Below are 18,699 nucleotides of genomic sequence, written 5' to 3' on the forward strand. Positions count from 1 at the left end.
CCCCCGGTGGATCTGCTCTCCCCTCCTCCCCTGCACCTGCCCATCACTATCTCTTACCTGCATCTACCTATCACCACCTCATGCCTACCCCGCCTCCCCTCTTCTGTCCACCTATCACTGCTCTGCTTTTCCCTCCTATATATCGAGCTTCCCCTTTTCCTATCTTCGGTCCTGAAGAAGGATCCTGACCCAAAACGCTGACCACCTGCTTTTCTCCACGGATGCTGCCTGGCCTGCTGAGTTCCTCCAGCATCATCGTGTTTTTCATGGTCTACCAGGTAGCAGATACTCCTGCCCTCCTCTATATTCTCGAGATCCGGACTATGATGGGAGGCATCTCAAGGCACAATCCTCCAAGTTCAGTGGAAGGAAAGAGAAAGCAGCAGCAGTATCCTCTCCCTGGCCAATACCTCTAGTACTGAGGCCCTGATTTCCCTCAGTTAGCTCTGCTGGAGAGGCCACTTTCTTTCAATGCCCAACACCAGACTCCTGAATAGACATTCCATGTCAGAGGTCGGAGTAGACTAGCAGGAGGACAGAGTAAAAGATTCAAGGTCTGCCTTATGAAATGCAGCATCTCCACTGACTGCTGGCAATCTGACCCATGGCTGTTGAAAGTGGAGGAGGAGGACTTAGGGTGGTATTGACAATGTTGAGGCCATGCATCAAGAGCACAGAGAGCCACGTGTACATGGCAGAAAGTCCACAGCACCTGATAACCTACGCACCCTCCCTGACCGGCTGCTCCTTTCTGTCTGTGGGAGAGTCTGCCGTTCCTACACTGATCTCATCAGCCACCTCAGAACCCACAGAACCTGAGTGGAAGTAAGTCACCCTCAAGCCCAAGGACTGCCTGAGAAGAGTACTGTATATATTTATATTTAGGCTCATCCTGGACAGGAATATCTCCTGCTAACTGTTATCAAAGTGGTCAGAAATAATTGCGTCCAGTCCAGATGAAAGGTCTCGACCCAAAACGTCAACTGTCCATTTCCCTCCACAGATGCTGCCTGACCCACTGAGTTCTTCCAGCATCTTGTTTGTTGCTCCAGATTTCCAGCATCTGCAGTCTCTGTGTCTCCAAAAATCTGTGGCCTGGTCCACCATAGAACATAGAACAGTACAGCACAGAATGGGCCCTTCTGCCCATGATGTTGTGCCGACCAATAAGCCTACTCCCTGCTCAATCTCACCCTTTCCTCCTACACAGCCCATAACCCTCCATTTTTCTTACATCCATGTGCCTATCCAAGAGTGTCTTAAAAGTCCCTGTTGTATCAGCCTCTACCACCACCCCTGGCAGCACGTTCCAGGCACCCACTACTCACTGTGTAAAAAAACCTACCACTGACATCTCCCCTAAACTTTCCCCCTCTGACCTTAAACAGACGTCCTCTGGTATTGGCCATTGCTGCCCTGGCATCAGACGCACTCTCGATCTAATTCGCACCTTCAGCTTTAAGATAGCTGAAGGTTTAGTTAACTTTAGTTTTAATCAGACTGGAACACTATTCCACATCACATTGCAGTTGTGTGGTTTGTTTAACTGAATGCCTTATGGTTAGAAATTCATTCATACAAATCCTGAAAAAACAGGATTGTCTGCTAACAGTTGGATTAACCTGGAGTAGAACAATTTCACACCAATCAGGAAATTTGTTCTGCCTGACACTTCAGAATTATAACTCCCCAGATGATGTCAACATCCAGAGTTTGCCAACAGTGAGATTTTCAGCCTCAACAGTTTTAAAAAATAAGCAAGGAGCTTTTACATGCTTTACACTTCCCCAGAAGGAGCTATTAAAGGATGTACTGAAACGGTCTTTTGTTTCATCTTCGCCGATATCTGGGTCCTCCCCACCACCTCAAATATCACCCCTCATGTATGGAACGCTGGACAAACTCAGTAGGTCAAGCAGCATCTGTGGAGGCAAAGGTGTAAGTGAACGTTTCAGTTTGAGACCCTGCATCAGGACTGAGGGAAGAGGAAACATTGCTGGTGTATTCGAGGGGGGAGGGGGGAGATTGAGGCTGGTGGGTGATATGATGGGACCGGGTGGGGAGGGGATGATGAGCAGATGGAGCCGGGTGGGGGTGGGACAAAGATCTCACGTTCTACAGGTAGTCTCCAGCCCAATGGTACGAATGTTGAACTTTCCAACTTCAGGTAACTCACAGCCCTGGTCTTTTCCTCCCACACACTCACCTGTCCCCTGGGTTTTCATCTCCCTTTGTTCATCTCTCCCATCCCTTCCCCACCCGCACCACCTGGCTCCATCTGTCCGTCATGCCATCCTCACCTAGTTCCACCTATCACCGTCCAGCCTCTGTTGCACTCCCCTCATACTGCTATACACTGGCAATGTTTCCTCCTCCCTCTCGGTCCTGATGCAGGGTCACAATACAAAACATCCACTTAAACCTTTTCCCTCCACAGATGCTGTTTGACCCACTGAGTTCTTCCAGAGTTCTGTGTTTGTTCTACATTCCAGCATCTGCTATTTCTTTTGCCTTTATACCTCTCATGTACTTTGATGTCTTTGCCCTTGAGGTTTGGGGCAGGGTCATTCGTGCTGGTGATGCCCACAACCTATGGGAGGCTAGAGAAGAAATTCCAGGAGCCCTGGCTGAGATACTTGCATCATCGTTAGTCACGGGTGAGGTGCCGGTAGACTGGAAGGTGGCTAATGTTGTGGATTTATTTAAGAAGGGCAGCAAAGATAAACCTGGGAATTATAGATCAGTAAGTCTAACATCTGTGGTAGGTAAGTTACTGGAGAGGATTCTGAAGGATAAGATATACGTACATCTGGGAAGATAGGGGTTGATTAGGGGTAGTCACCATGGCTTTGTGTGTGGGAGATCATGTCTTACAAATTTGATTGAGTTTTTTGACGATGTGACCAAGAAAGTTGATGAAGACAGGGCAATCGATATGGTCTACATGGACTTCAGCGAGGCCTTTGATAAGGTTCCACATGGTTGGCTGCTCTGGAAGGTTGAATCACATGGAATCCAGGGAGAGCTGGCTAACTGGATCCACAATTGGCTTGATGGTAGAGAGTAGAGGGTGATGGTTGAAGGTTGTTCCGTGCTGTATAACTCCATGACTATGACCTGTGACAAGTAAAGCAATTCACCTGGATTTCAAGGGTGGAGCCCAATGCTCGTACCTCACAACACTATACCCATGGTGTAAGTGTCCCTCGATGGCACGGTGCTGTCACTGCAACTGTGGCATTGAGGACTGTATACAGATGTTAGAGAACCTCTGTTTAGGGAGTGTGTGGTAGTTTTTGGATGTGTTACAAGTCATGCATTGGTACATTGTTTCATTCTGACTCACTGTACAAAGGGTTAAGAATAAACTCAATAATGCAATGAGAATAATGTCCCAGATACAAGTCCCACTCTTCAACTTTTCAGCTGATTCTCAAGCTCATGACCCTTTTTGGTGATGTAACATTGACCCACATCTTTAAAATGATTGAAAATAAGGCTCAAAGCCCAGTTTTCTGCTAGTTACTATATTGTAGAATATTCCAGATAGGAGATTGTCCCTTCCAAATCAGGGCACTGCTATAGTTTGTACAGAAACGAGTCCATGTTGTTGGATTGGAAATTAACTTTGTTCTTCTGGAAGCTTGGGCATGATTGCATTCCAGATATTCATAGGATCCTTCCAACAGTCTGAAAAATGATTTGTCCTTGCCATGAATGTAAACCAGTTGGTTGACAATGTGAGTCATCACAAACAAGTCTAATCATGTCTCTTAGCTGAGATCCACAGATTTCCTGCAGGCAGCTGGATTATAGAACATAGAACAGTACAGCACAGGAACAGGCCCTTTGGCCCACCATGTCTGTGCTGACCATGATGCTAATCTAAACTAATCCCATCTGTTTGCACATGATCCAGATTCCTCCATCCCCTGCCTTTTCATGTGCCTGTCTAAATGCCTCTTAAACATTGCTGTTGTATCAGCTTTCACCACCTCCCCTGGCAGCACGTTCCAGGTACCCACCACTCTCTGTAAAAAAAAAACTTGCCTCACAAATCTCCTTTAGCTTTCCCACTCTTACCTTAAACCCACGTCCTCTAGTATCTGACATTTCCGCTCTGGGAAAGGAATCTGACTGTCTCCCCTATCTACGCCTCTGAGAATCTTATAAACTCCTATCAGGTCTCCCCTCAGCCTCCAACACTCCAGAGAAAACAGTCCAAATTTGTCCAACCTCTCCTTACAGCTAATACTCTCTAATCCAGGTGAACCTCTTCTGCGCCCCCTGCAAATCTTCCACATGCAAGACATTTCACATTTGCTGACACAGAAATCTCACCAGGGACTCATCCTTCCTGTAGATTGGTGACCAGAACTGCACATAACACTGCAAATGTGGCCAGACCAAAGTTGTATACAGCTGCAATGTGACTTCCTGACTTTTATACTGATGAAGACAAGCATGCCGTACACCTCCTTTACCACCCTATCCACTTGGTTGGTTATGGTTGCCCTGACAGTTTCTATCCTCTCTAACAAGGCAATCAATTTGAATCATTGGAATCACAGAGTAATACAGCACAGAAACAGGTCCTTCGGACCAAGTCATCCATGTGGACCAAGATATCTATCCAAGCTACTTCCATCTGCCTGCATTTGGTCCATATTCCTCTAAACCTTTTCAATCCATGTACTTATCTAAATGTCTTTTAAACATTATAATCGTACCCACTTCTACCACTTCCTCTGGTAGCTCGTTCCATGTACCCACCACCCTAAAGGACTATGACCATCCACCTTATCAATGCCCCTCTTGATTTTATTTATCTCTAGAAGGTCACCCCTCAGCCTTCTATTCTCTAGGGAAAAAATTTCAAGCCCATCCAGCCTCTCATTCTAACTCAAGCCCTCCAGTCCCAGTAACATCCTTGTGAATTGTTGCCACCTTGTCTACCTGTGTCAATTCATCGTATTCAAGATTGGACTCTAGGGTTGCGTGGGTTCAGACAGGAAAGTGGAGTTGAAGTCGAAATCAGGTCATCCATAAGCTCAGTGAAAGGCAGAGCAGGCTTGAGGGGCTGAATGGCCTTCTGCTCTTGTTTCTTATGAAGGAGGAATCAATGCATTTCTAAATCCCATTTAACCCTGATGTGATGAGAGGAAGCGAGTTCCTATTGATCTACTTTAGATTATTTGAAAGATGCAGCCTACAAGATAAACATTTTCCAATTTTACCTGAGTATATTAGGTTTGGTAACTAAGGGCCATCTTGCACTGTTTGCTTTCAACACAATGTTCTGCTTAGGTCAACATGTAGTGCATGGAAACAATTTGTTATATAACATACTCCCCATCATAGCCTGAAGAGGGACTGGCATTTGGCAACAGGGTCAGAATTGGGAGTGGAGAGGTTGGATCGGGAGCAGGAGACTGGAACCAAGTGGTCGTTGAAGGCTTGACATGGATTGGAATGGAGGCACAGCAAGAGGGTGGAGCAAACCAGGACCAGGGGAGTGGAAATGGTGGGGTGGGTGGGGTGGTTGGCTGGAAATAGGAGCTTCATCAGAGTGCAAGGGTCTCCCACTCTCTGCACTCCAAGTCCCATCGGGATAAACTGGGACCAAGGATGAAGGAAAAGAGCATGCCTCAGCCAAGGTTCCCAGATCAGTGCTTCCAATTAAAAACCATGTTTATCCTAGGAGTTTCCTGACAACAGGTGACCCCAGAACAAGGTTAGCAGGTAATTTACTGGATTAGCAGCCAACATTCTGGATTACTGTGAGTCTGAATTCCACAATGGGAGCTGGGGGAATTAATTTCAAGTAATTAAATATATCTGGAATTTAAAAAAAGTATACAGTAGAAATAACTGTAAACTACCAGGGGGCTGTTGTCCTGTGGGGAAGAACGTTGCTGCCCTTGGCACATGTGTGACTGCATACCTCCAACGGGGCTGGTTGTTAACTGCCTCCTCCATTATGGACGTTAGGGACGGACAATAAATGCTGGTGTTGCCAAGAAGAGTGAATTTATAGAATTGCGTCCAAGCTCCCTGCAATGATCCAAAGGAAGACTTGCATGTTCCCTGACACTGAAACATGATAAGCAAGCATTCTGGAAGGAGCCCTTTCTTGGAGAATCTCTTTGAACTCAAACACTGATGTTTATATGCTTTAAACACAAGATAACATCAAATATTAACTACAGTTTCAATAATTACAGTTTACTTCCACATACTGGGTGTAGACATATGGCTCTGTAGAAGTATATGTTTATAACAGGAACACATGACAACTGACTGGAACACCTTGGCATACTCAAACACCTTTGTGGGGAATCCAGATGCCCAAAACAGACAGTGTGTTCAGGCAGCTATCCTAGTCCTAGGTTGAAGACTGGTTTCATTTGTATTAAAGGCTGCTATCTGCACAATTTTGTTGGAGGTCCCATGTCTAACAATCCCTTACAAGGCGAAAGATTGGGTAGATGGTAAGAATTATTTTCCATGCTGGTAGTGTCTCAGGTAAGAGGGCATGGGCTTAAGGTGAGAGGTAGGAAGTTTGGAGCTGATCTGATGGGGGATTGTTTTCATCCAGAGGGGGGTTGGAATCAGGAATGCACTGCCTGCAGGGTGGTGGAGGCAGAGGCTCTCACAATGTTTGAGAAATATCTCGATGGCCACTTGAATCAACAGGGCAGAGAAGGCTATGGACCTAATGTGAGTACGTAGGGTTAGTATAGATGTGTGCAGTGGATGGCACAGACATGGTGGGCCGAAGGGCCTGTTTCTGTGCTGTACGACTCTATGACTCTATTTCCAAGGCTGTAGACAGGTTGAGGACAACCACATCAGACGTCCTTCAGAACTACTGAAGTGGCGTGGGAACCTGGTTGGAGGATTCAGAAATGGAGTCCTGGGAAAGTTGGGTGTGGATGTGGAGGTGACAACTCACTTAGGAAAAGAGATCAGTTGGAGCTGAACTGGTATCTGTCAAGGACGGAGGGGTCAGGAAACATTGTTATTAGGCCTAGGTAAACACTTGCCTGCGGAGGTTTATATTTGCAAAATATGTTTTTCAAAACATATATTTCACAGTGTGTTAAAACTGGAATAGGACTGATCATCTGTGGTGAAATCTCTTCTCAGTCATGGAATAGAAATGTGGTCTGCAGTACCCATCCAGTTCCAGCTTGTCTGAGCAAACATGAAAACCTTCGAATAGGAAAGCAGCCAGAGTTACAGGGGAGAAGCCTAATCCATGTGCTGCCAGTAAAATGCACCTGATCTGCACAGGTCAGACAGACAGTGTTATCGCAGAGGAACTTGGACTGAAGCCAGGGGTGGAGTCTGCCTGGGCTGCCAGGGGTGGAAAGATTATTCCAGACAGTGTCATGGTTACTGTTGCTGTGACTCTCACGTTTTCTAGTGCAAAATTGTGGCAGTTTTTTTGGGTTGTATGTTCATGGATGCGTGTGCTCTGGAATACCAGAGGCGATTTTGTTCATTGTTCCCTGATCCTGCACCTTCTGAGATTCCTTGGCTTTGCGTGGGCGTTGGTGGGAGGACATGAAGTGGAAGAATTAGATAAAGAACACAGATTTTGAAATCATTCTTTGCCCATTGTTGTGCTGAGCTTGCATTCTCTAATGCTAGGGAGTATGGTTCAACCTTTACTTACAGAAGCTGGAATTACAGGGGAACAACACCTGTCTGACTGCCCCTCCCTGCCATGACTACCCTGTTGTTGGATGGCTTACCTATTTTGTGAGCAGTGAACTCTGCAGGGCCACATTTATCCAAAGTCTGTCAGACAGCCATACCAGCTCCAAACCCACCCTCATCCCTTTGCCTTGGTCTCCACACAATGTTAGTAGCATCGACTAATAACAGGCTCTTTGCCTCATGGAGCGAAATAAATAGCCAACCACTCCCCTGCAGTAGTGGTTGGGACATGTCCCAGCTCTGTGGGAAACCTGGCCCAGGGTGACCACAGCAGTGAACGGGACCAGTGGGCCAGTCACCACTGAAGCCAAGTGCGTGAGATTGCACACCTCCCTGGCTGCCCTGGACGTATCCACAACTGTACAATGTTCTCCAAGCTCTTGGCAAATTCAAGGCAGCTCATGGCATTCTCTGCTCTCTCTCTCAACCTTCCATCTCTGCAGAGCAATACAGCAGGGAAACAGGCCCTTTGGCCCAACTTGTCCATGTGACCAAGGTGCCTCCCTAAGCCAGTCCCATTTGCCCGTGTTTGGCCCTTATCCCTCTAACCTTTCTTATCACTTTTCCTATCCAGATGTCTTTTAAACGTTGTAATTGTACCCGCCTCTGCCACTTCCTTTACAACTTCCTTTTTGTAAGTTTAGTCCATTAACCTGACGTACGTCACCAGTTAGAGTTCTGCTGGGGTGGAGAGTTAAATGACATGAACTTTGGGAGGTATGGAATCCATGGAAAATTAGCCCTGTGGATTCAAACTTGGCTTGCCAACAGAAGGCAGAGGGTGGTTGTAAAAGGGGAGTATTTGACCTGGAGGTCGGTGACCAGTGGTGTTCCACAGGGATCTGTTCTGGGACCTGTGCTCTTTGGGATTTTTATAAATGATTTGGATGAGGAAGTGGAAAGATGGGTTGGTAAGTTTGCAGATGAGACGAAGGTTGGTGGTGTAGTAGGTAGTGAAGAAGGCTGTCGTAGGTTGCAATGGGATTTAGACAGGATGCAGAGCTGGGCGGAGAAATGGCAGATGGAGTTCAGCCCAGAGAAGTGTGAAGTGATACACTTTGGAAGAACAAACTTGAAGGAAGAGTACATGGTTAATGGCAGGATTCTTGGTAGTGTGGAGGAACGGAGAGATCTTGGGGTCCAAGTACATAGATCCTCAAAGTTGCCTCACAAGTGGATAGGGCAGTTAAGAAGGCATATAGCGTGCTGGCCTTCATTAGCCAAGGGATTGAGTTCAAGAGCCAAGAGGTAATGTTGCAGTTCTGTAAGACTCTGGTTAGACCACACTTGGAATATTGTGTTCAGTTCTGGTCACCACATTATAGGAAGGATGTGGAAGCTTTGGAGAGGATGCAGAGGAGATTTACAAGGATGGTACTTACAATGGAGAGCATATCCTATGAGGATAGTTGAGTGAGCTAGGGCTTTTCTCTTTGGAGCGATGCAGGATGAGAGGTGACTTGATAGAGGTGTATAAAATTATGAGAGGCATAGACAGAGTGGACAGCCAGTATCTTTGCCCCAGGGTGGCAATTGCCAGTACCAGAGGTCACCTGTGAAGTAATGATGCAGCTTTACAAAACTCTGGTTAGACCACACTTAGAGTACTGTGTCCAGTTCTGGTCGCCTCATTATAGGAAGGATGTGGAGCCATTGGAGAGGGTGCAGAGGAAATTTAACAGGATGCTGCCTGGATTAGATGAGTATGGATTATGAGGAGAGACTAAAAGGAGCTAGGGCTTTGCTCAATGGAGAGAAGGAGGGTGAAGGGAGATATGATAGAGGTATACAAAATATTAAGAGGAATAGATAGAGTGGACAGCCAGCGCCTCTTTCCCAGGGCACCAATGCTCAATATAAGAGGGCCTGGCTTTAAGGTAATGGGTGGGGAAGTTCAAGGGAGATTCAGAGGGAGGTTTTTTCACCCAGAGAGTGGTTGGGGCATGGAATGCGCTGCCTGAGGTGGTGGTGGAGGCAGATACGTTGGTCAAGTTCAAGAGATTGTTAGATAAGCATATGGAGAAATTTAAAATAGTGGGATATGTGGGAGGAAGGGGTTAGATAGGCTTAGGTGTGGTTTGAAGGTCGGCACAACGTGGTGGGCCGAAGGGCCTGTATTGTGCTGTACTGTTCTATCGTTCTATGGTTTGGTTTGAGCTGCGTGGAGGAACGTTCAAGGGAGATGTCAGAGGTAGGTTTTTACACAGAGAGTGGTGGGCGCCTGTAATACACTGCCGGGGGGGGGGGGGGGGGGGGGGGGGGGGGGGGGGGGGGGGGGGGGGGGGGGGGGGGGGGGGGGGGGGGGGGGGGGGGGGGGGGGGGGGGGGGGGGGGGGGGGGGGGGGGGGGGGGGGGGGGGGGGGGGGGGGGGGGGGGGGGGGGGGGGGGGGGGGGGGGGGGGGGGGGGGGGGGGGGGGGGGGGGGGGGGGGGGGGGGGGGGGGGGGGGGGGGGGGGGGGGGGGGGGGGGGGGGGGGGGGGGGGGGGGGGGGGTGGGGGGGGGTTGGTGGAGGCCGATACAATACGGACATTTAAGAGAATATTAGATAGGCACATGGATGAAAGATAGAGGGTTATGGGGGGAGAAGTAGAGAGGCGGATAGACTGAATGTGGATAAGGTTTATATAGGTCGGCACAACATCGTGGGCTGAAGGGCCCGTACTGTGCTGTACTGTTCTATGTTCTGACTTAGTTGGCATTGTCACCTTTCATCAATCATTCCTGAAAAAACATCTTCAGCGCAGTCAAGTTCCAAAGTTTAAAGACTAGAGTTGCCTTTATTGTTTCAATAATCACATTTGTACTTAGTGGTCTACACGTGGTAGTGATTGTAACTGGTTGCATTTGGTGTTTTGTGCTTTCAGGTGCCACAGGAGATTATTGATCTCGGGGCTGGAATCTACCAGACCATAAACTGCTGTTGGAGCAGTACTGCTTTGGTATTGGTTTATTATTGTCACTTGTACCGAGGTACAGTAAAAAACTTGTCCTGCATGTTGATTGTACAGGTCATTTCTTTATACAGTGCAGTTACATTGGGTTAGTACAGAATGCATTGATGTAGTACAGGTAAAAACAATAACAGTACAGAGTAAAGTGTCACAGCTACAGAGAAAGTGCAGTGCAATAAGGTGCAAGTCACAACAAGGTAGATCGTGAGGTCATAGTCCATCTCATTATATAAGGGAAATGTCCAATAGTCTTATCACAGTGGGGTAGAAGCTGTCCTTAGGTCTGGTGGTACGTGCCCTCAGGCTCCTGTATCTTCTTCCCAATGGAAGAGGAGAGAAGAGAGAATGACCCAGGTGGGTGGGGTCTTTGATTATGCTGGCTGCTTCACCAAGACAGTGAGAGGTAAAGACAGAGTCCAAGGAGGGGAGGCTGGTGTCCGTGATGCGTTGGGCTGTGTCCACAACTCTCTGCAGCTTCTTGCGGTCCTGGGCAGAGCAGTTGCCGTACCAAGCCGTGATATATCCAGATAGGATGCTTTTTATGGTGCATCGATAAAAGTTGGTGACAGTCGAAGGGGACAAACCAAATTTCTTTAGCCTCCTGAGGAAGTAGGGGTGCTGGTGAGCTTTCTTGGCCGTGGCATCTATGTGATTTGACCAGGAGAGGCTGTTGGTGATGTTCAATCCTAGGAACTTGAATCTCTAAACCCTCTTGACCTCAGCACCATTGACATAGACAGGTGCATGTACACCGCCCCCTTTCCTGAAGTCAATGACCAGCTCTTTTGCTGACATTGAGGGAAAGGTTGTTGTCATGACACCATTCCACTAAGCTCTGTATCTCCTTCCTGTACTCCGACTCATCGCTGTTTGAGATACAGCCTACAATGGTGGTATCATCTGCAAACCTGGAGTTAGAGCAGAATCTGGCCACACAATCATGAGTATATAGGGTGTAGAGTAGAGGGCTGAGGATGCGGCCTTGTGGGGCACTAATTTTGAGAATAATTGTGCTGGAGGTGTTGCTGCCTATCCTCACTGATTGCGGCCTGTTGGTTAGAAAGTCAAGGATCTAGTTGCAGAGGGAGGTGTTGAGTCCCAGGTCTCGGAGTTTGGTGACAAGCTTGCTTGGGATTATTGTATTGAAGGCAGAGCTGTAGTCAATAAACAATAGTCTAACGTAGGTGCCTTTACTGTCCAGATGCTCCAGAGCTGAGTGTAGGGCGAGGGAGATGGCATCCACTGCAGACCTGTTTCGGCGATAGGCGAATTGCAGTGGGTCCGGATTGTTTGGGAGGCTGAAGTTGATCCATGCCATGACCAACCTCTCAAAGCACTTCATGATGGTGTATGTCAGAGCCACTGGTCGGTAGTCATTGAGGCATGTTACCTTGTTTTTCTTGTTATTGTTTTTACCTGTACTATATCAATGCACTCTGTACTAACCCAATGTAACTGCACTGTGTAATGAATTGACCTGTATGATCAGTGTGCAAGACAAGTTTTTCACTGTACCTCAGTACAAATGACAATAATAAACCAATCCCAATGAGAAGGGGTGTTGTCAGGGTGAGTGAGTGGCTAATGGCAGATGTAACAAGGAGAATTGAGAAAAGACTGAAACAATATTGAAATAGTTCTGAGAGGTGCAAATATACAAGAAGCACAGAGGGTGGGCATGCAGTTGTAGCAATAATTAGAAAGACAAGTGAAATGATGACCTTTATTGCAAGGGAGTAACAGTCATTATGCAAAGGATAGGAGATTGGCTGACTGGCGGAAGGCAAAGAGTGGGGAATAAATGGGGCCTTTTTGGTTGGCTGCCGGTGACTAGTGGTGTTCCCCAGAGGTTGGTGTTGGGTCTGCTACTTTTGACGTTATATGTTAATGATCTGGATGATGGAATTGATGGCTTTGTGGCCAAGTTTGTGAATGACACAAAGATAGGTGGAGGGGTAGGTAGTGTTCCTTGGAGCAGAGGAGGCTGAGGGGGACCTGATGGAAGTGTACAAATTATGAGGGACATCAGATAGAACAGCATAGCTTGACGAGTGATGTCTTGGCTGCCAATCCTGATTGAACTTGTTAATGTTCATAGTTTAACCATTGTGCAAATGAGTTTGGAGCTGTCGTAGAAGAGGTTAAAAGTTTTTCAAGTTATGCATTGATTCAAGGAAAAGGGACTTAACTGCAGTTGCAGTTGATGTAAGCCACTGGAATTTGCCTGAGAGTTTTAATGGTTTTATGCAGCTTATTGGTTGGGACTTGTATATGTGATGTATTGATTTGCCATGTACAGTTTTTAATAAAGGCAAGTTAATCCATTACATATTGTAAGGAGAGCTTCCTTCATTCTTGTGTTATTGAGAGGTGGACTAGTGACACAGACTCTGCTAGTCCAGTGTGATGCTCCTGAGAACTTCATGTGCGTGTGACATGACTGATCTGAGGGTGCCCTGAGTGTGAATATGTAAAGGTTGGACTTGTTCTTCGTTAAAAGAATGCATGGTGAGTGTGTGTTTGGCTGAGTGAGGAGGAGCACAGTAGAGCGTGACAGATTTTACAGTTTTACTCTAAGTAAATTTATATAAGTAGCAAAATATTTTTATGTACCTATTGTTTGTATCTGTCTCGGTTGTAACTCATCTGGGCACCCCAAGGGTTTAAATATGCTCTAATGTTATATTAGTAAAAGTGGACTGAATTAGTTAATTGAAGAAAACTCTGTAACGTTATTCAGTCACAACAGTTAGCGTTTGGAGCGAAGATATTTCCAAGGCAAAGCATCAGAGATATTTTAGTAATGCATGGGATGTATGAGAATGGTAAAGGCCTGTTAGAGACCAAGGTACCTGGGATGTGGAGATGCAAGAGATGGGTTTGGTTCCAAATGGCAACTTTAGATCCCACTTTATAAAAGAGGACAATACTGACATTGACGTTAGAGGAGTGTGAAATATTACATCAGGCAGAGAAAATATTAAGGTAGTTATCATCTTTAGAGCCTGTCTCAGCCTATTGATAGGTCAGGGAGAAAATAGGATGTTCTTACCATCATCTTCTAGTTCTCTTTGGCTATCCGCATGATGCCACTGTTGATGAAAATGGGTGAACGGGGTGGACAGCAGCCCAGAAGCTGAATATTTTAGTGCTACGCAATTGAACTTGTGCTTAATTGTAAACAATAACATCTCCAGTTTGTGAGAAGGAGATTGTTGCAAAACCTTTGCAGGACCCAAGCTAATTAGCTTCTTAGCAATTGCGCACTGTGATTAATTGCCTTGCTTCTGCTTGCATTACTGCCCCTTCTGTCTCCCCCTGACTGGGATGGAGTTCTCTTGTGTATCAGGTCAAGTCTATAAGTTGTCTGCTGATCTTAGACGTGTCAACTGCTGCTCTTGCTGGAACTTACCACCATTCCGAATCTGATAGGAGGTTAGACTATTTTGCCGCTATCTGGACTTTAAATATGTTTTAGAGTGTGATACAAACTGAAACGTCAGGCAAAAGCAAGATGGCTTTGCAAAATGTTACCAAAGGAAGCAGATGACTAAAACTACTTTTCTGTGAGGTGCCTTGGAGCCCTGTAGGAATGGTGTGTGATGTTGTGGTAGTTTAGAGGTTTGCATGTTAACCCATAATTCACTAAATTATAGAAACCTTGCTGACTCTGAGGGAGGTTATCATGGGCATGGATATCAATAATGGATATGAAATAAACCAATACCAATGAAAAGTGATGCAATCTGAGACTGAGGGCTTGTTTTACACTGTTGCGTGTTGTGTGTGTGATGTTTACAGGATGAGGTTTATTAATGCGGCCGCAGCAAGTGTTCTTTATCTTTAGGGAGAAGAGGGGCAGGTTACACATCCACTTGGTGAATACCCCAGGAAAGTTTTCAGAATTGTTGTGGCACACAGACTGTGCAATTGTGCACTCATTTAAAGAACTTGCTCCTCCATCTGTGAGGATTAAGGCTGAAGGCTCACTAAACATCTGCAAGATATTTAATTGTATTCAGAAACCAAATCTATTGTAAAGTTCATTATCCTGGATTCTGTCTACATAGAGCAATTTCTAGATTTTAAAATCCACCTCATTATTTTTCGAGTAGAATACAGTACCTGTCTATGTTTTATGAGGCATGTCTGGGAGGCTGGGCATGCCATTGGGTTCAGGTGTTCCTTTGTTACATTTATTGCTGAAATGAGATAGCAGGTTAAAGACGGGCCACACACAAAGTCCTGAGGTATGCTTCTAACAACATTTTTCTTGATTCTGTGAAAATCAGTGTCTGTGGCTTTTATTATAGGACAAATGAGCTTAAAACTCCAATAATCCACTACCCAATTCTTTGGAAATCCTGATGGGTCAGCAACTCGCTCACTGGCTGATATTTCCTGAACTCCCATTAAAAGTTCTGGGACCCGATTTCCAGTGCTCCCTTTAAATTCACCAGGTTCACTGGAAAGTTTATTATCTGAACAGATATCATCTTAAAAAAATGAGCTATAGGTATATTGGCGTATTAATGAGTAGCATCCAGTAGTGTACCTATCCAACATCACCAAAGTCCCGGGTGTGTCAGTTAAGGCAGTGATACTGTTCCTACTTGCCTCTGATATTTGCTGCTTGAGGTACAATCAGCTGATAGTCTGCACACACCAATAAAAGAACATTGTACCTGGTTTCATTGTTTAGAAAAGAAATGAGATAAGAATTCAAATTACAAGCCTAGTTTCGAAAGCTTTCTAAATCATCATTTTGTTTCAAATGCAGAAGTTTCGTTTAATTCTTTCTACCTGGGCACATCTGCCACTGTTCAGTTACTGAAGGAACAGAATCATTAGAAAACACCAACACTTTGCATTTCACTGCAGTTTTGCAATAAATTCACAGAGAGGTTAAACTTGAATACCTGGGAGGTGGCAATGTCAACATTAGCAATCTGGGAGTCAACTCTCTGAATAACAGCCGCTGAGTAAGTACTTGTGAAAATCATGTTTTTTGCTGGTTTGTTTGTTATAATGGAGGATGTGTGACTAGTCCAGGGGGTTGTGTCAGGGCTCTGAACAGGGCAAGGTCATGCCTCAGTTTGGGATGATTTGTTCCTAACACTTTCCAGTTCCATCCCAAACTTCCACTGTTTGTACTACTTTAACTCTACATTGACTAAAGCAAATTTCACAAAAGAATTTTAAGTAACCCTGATTCAATGACAAAATTCCACACAAAACGGATATAACTACAGGCCAGTGAGTCTTACATTAGTGGTAGGGAATTATTGGAAAAAATTCTCAGGGACAGAATTTATTTACATTTGGAAGAGTAGAAATTGATTCAGAATGGTCAGCATCGCTTTGTTTGTGGAAATCTTGCATCAGAAATTCAATTGAATTTTTTGAAGAGAAGACCGTATATTGACGAGAGGAGTGTGCTAGGAGTTATCTACGTGTTCTTTAGTAAGGCCTTTGACGAGGTCCTGCATGGTAGGTTTGTCCAAAGAAATTGGTTTAAGAGCCCATGGGTTCCAAGGCAAGCTGGCAAGTTGTATCCAAAATTGGCTCGGTGATTGGAGGCAGAGGGTGGTCGGGGAGGTTACCTTATCTGATTGGAAGTCTGTGACCAGTGGTAGACCACAGGGATGGGTGGTGAGACCCTTGACATTTGCGATATACAGCAATGACTTGGATGTGAATGTAGGAGGTGCGATTTGTGGATGACATTGTGCTGTTGTAGATAATGAGGAAGGTTGTCGAAGGCTACGGCATGGTATTGATCAGCTGGAAAGTTGGGCAGAACAGTGACAGATGGAATTCAATCCTGACAAGTCCGAGGTGATGCATTTTAGGAGAGCAAACAAGGGTAGGATGTACACAGGGAATGGTGAGGCCCCCAGGAGGGTCGATGAACAGAGGGACCTTGGGGTACAAGTCCATAGATCCCTGAAAGTGGCAGCACAGGTGGGGAGGGTGGTGAAGAAGGCGTAGGGATGTTTGCCTTCATCAGTGGGGGCATGGAATGTGAGAGCAGGGGTGTCATGTTACAACTTTATAAAACACTGGTTACACAGCACTGACCACAAACAAAAACAGAAAACACCAGAAACACTCAGCAGGTCAGGCAGCATCTTTGGAGGGGAAGCATCGTTACATCTCAGGCTGATCTGGAACATTAATGCTGTTTCTCTGATCTGCTGAGTTTTTCTGGCATTTTCTTCAGTTCAGATTTCTGGCGGGTACAGTTTCTCACTTTTTGCTGCCTTTCTGCTTCCACGGAGGATTGTCAGCATTCCTTATTGAGGGTAATCAAGGGGAACCACATCCAGGGAGTCTGTCATTAACTGCTGTTGGATGAGTTCTGCTGCACAGCCCTGAATCTTCTCTGTATTTAAGCAGGGCGGCTGTACAGTAACTGCTTACTTATGTTAAGTAGCACAGTGTCATCCTTAAACCTGTTACCTACCAGTGTAGCTGTAACACGTTACATACACAGTATTACAGTGCGTAGTGATGGGATGAATGACTAACTTCATTCTGCACCGGTAAAGAGGTGGCAGCAAAAACTTAGGCAAATGTTGAGAGCAGATTTTATAAATGATCTTGTTGCCAAATTCATCTTGGGAAAGACAACTGACCAGGGTCTTAACTGAACACCACACACTTGGACACATACACACACAGTAACACACACTGACACATGCACGGACATATAATCACACGCACAGACAGACGGACAGTCATACACACATTCACACACACACACACACACACACACACATAGACAGTCACACACACATTCACAGACACGCGCATTGTCACGCACACACACGCGCACATGCGCGCGCACACACACACACACACACAGATGTGCACACAGTCACACATGGACAGTCACACACACGATCACACACACAGACGTGCACACAGACACACAGGGACACACTGTGACTGGAGATCAGAGCTGGTGTTGTGGCCTGCCCTCTGACTCCCTCTGCTGGGCGCACACAACACTCTTTACCTGCCTGGATGAATTTGTCACCAAGTGCACTCCATCCAGACCAACCAGCCCACACATCTGCCACCCCATCCACCATCCCAAATGTTTATTCTCTCCACCACAGGTGAAGGTGCCTGTGGTGGGCACCATCTACAGAATGCACTGCAGTTACCCGGCCAAGTTACACCAACAGCACCTCCCAAACCCAACCAGCAGGAACAATAAATCAGGAGGTGTGTGACAACACCACAGACCGCCCCAGCTCATTGTTCCCTCCTCGTCCCTGGGTGTTAATCCTAGAACTTTTGTGTTACTGTGAGCTGCCATGCCTTCACTACATGAACTGCGGTGATTCTGGCTGACAGGTCACCACCCCTGCCTCCTCACTGTGGTTACAGTTGTCCAGTAAAGACTGGCTTTGCCAGAAATATCCAGATCTTGTGTGGCTATTGAAGATAAATTTCCCAGTGATGATGTACCACAGAGTTTTCTCAGTAAAGTTAGGGTTAAGTGCTCATAACATCACCGATCCCTCACAATAACCAGGAATGATGCATCCTAAACTTTCCGAGAGGGGAGATGCTCATTCCCACTGTCAGAGAGCAGATGTTCTATGTTTGGGTTCCCATTGTCGGAGGGCAGATGTTCTGTGTTTGGGTTCCCACCGTCGGAGGACAGATGTTCTGTGTTTGGATTCCCACTGTCGGAGGGCAGATGTTCTGTGTTTGGGTTCTCACCGTCGGAGGGCAGATGTTCTGTGTTTGGACTCCCACTGTCAGAGGGCAGATGTTCTGTGTTTGGGTTCCCACCGTCGGAGGGCAGATGTTCTGTGTTTGGATTCCCACTGTCGGAGGGCAGATGTTCTGTGTTTGGGTTCCCACTGTCGGAGGGCAGATGTTCTGTGTTTGGGTTCCCACCGTCGGAGGGCAGATGTTCTGTGTTTAGGTCTTGCTCTGAAGTAGGCCTGTACAACTTGAGTCCATAGAAAGATTAAAAGGAATCTCTGCTTGTTCAAAGTCCCATTA

General features: G+C 46.2%; 1 protein-coding gene across 4 annotated transcripts in view; it reads left to right on the plus strand.

Moving 5' to 3' along the window:
• The window catches only part of LOC127581658 (uncharacterized protein KIAA1522-like), a 161,872-nt gene that overhangs the window by 97,178 nt on the left and 45,995 nt on the right, over nt 1-18,699 (plus strand). The window contains exon 1 of one of the 4 annotated variants that reach the window (XM_052036238.1): nt 13,057-13,182. The exons of 2 other annotated variants lie outside the window; for them this stretch is intronic. In XM_052036238.1, the coding sequence (XP_051892198.1) occupies nt 13,176-13,182 (7 nt within the window). In that variant the 5' untranslated portion in view covers nt 13,057-13,175. Of the gene's footprint in view, nt 1-13,056; nt 13,183-18,699 lie in introns of those variants that run through there. One more of the 4 variants, XM_052036239.1, reaches the window with a different exon arrangement.

This window comes from Pristis pectinata, chromosome 22, assembly GCF_009764475.1.
Source record: "Pristis pectinata isolate sPriPec2 chromosome 22, sPriPec2.1.pri, whole genome shotgun sequence".
NCBI classification, from domain to species: Eukaryota; Metazoa; Chordata; class Chondrichthyes; order Rhinopristiformes; family Pristidae; genus Pristis; species Pristis pectinata.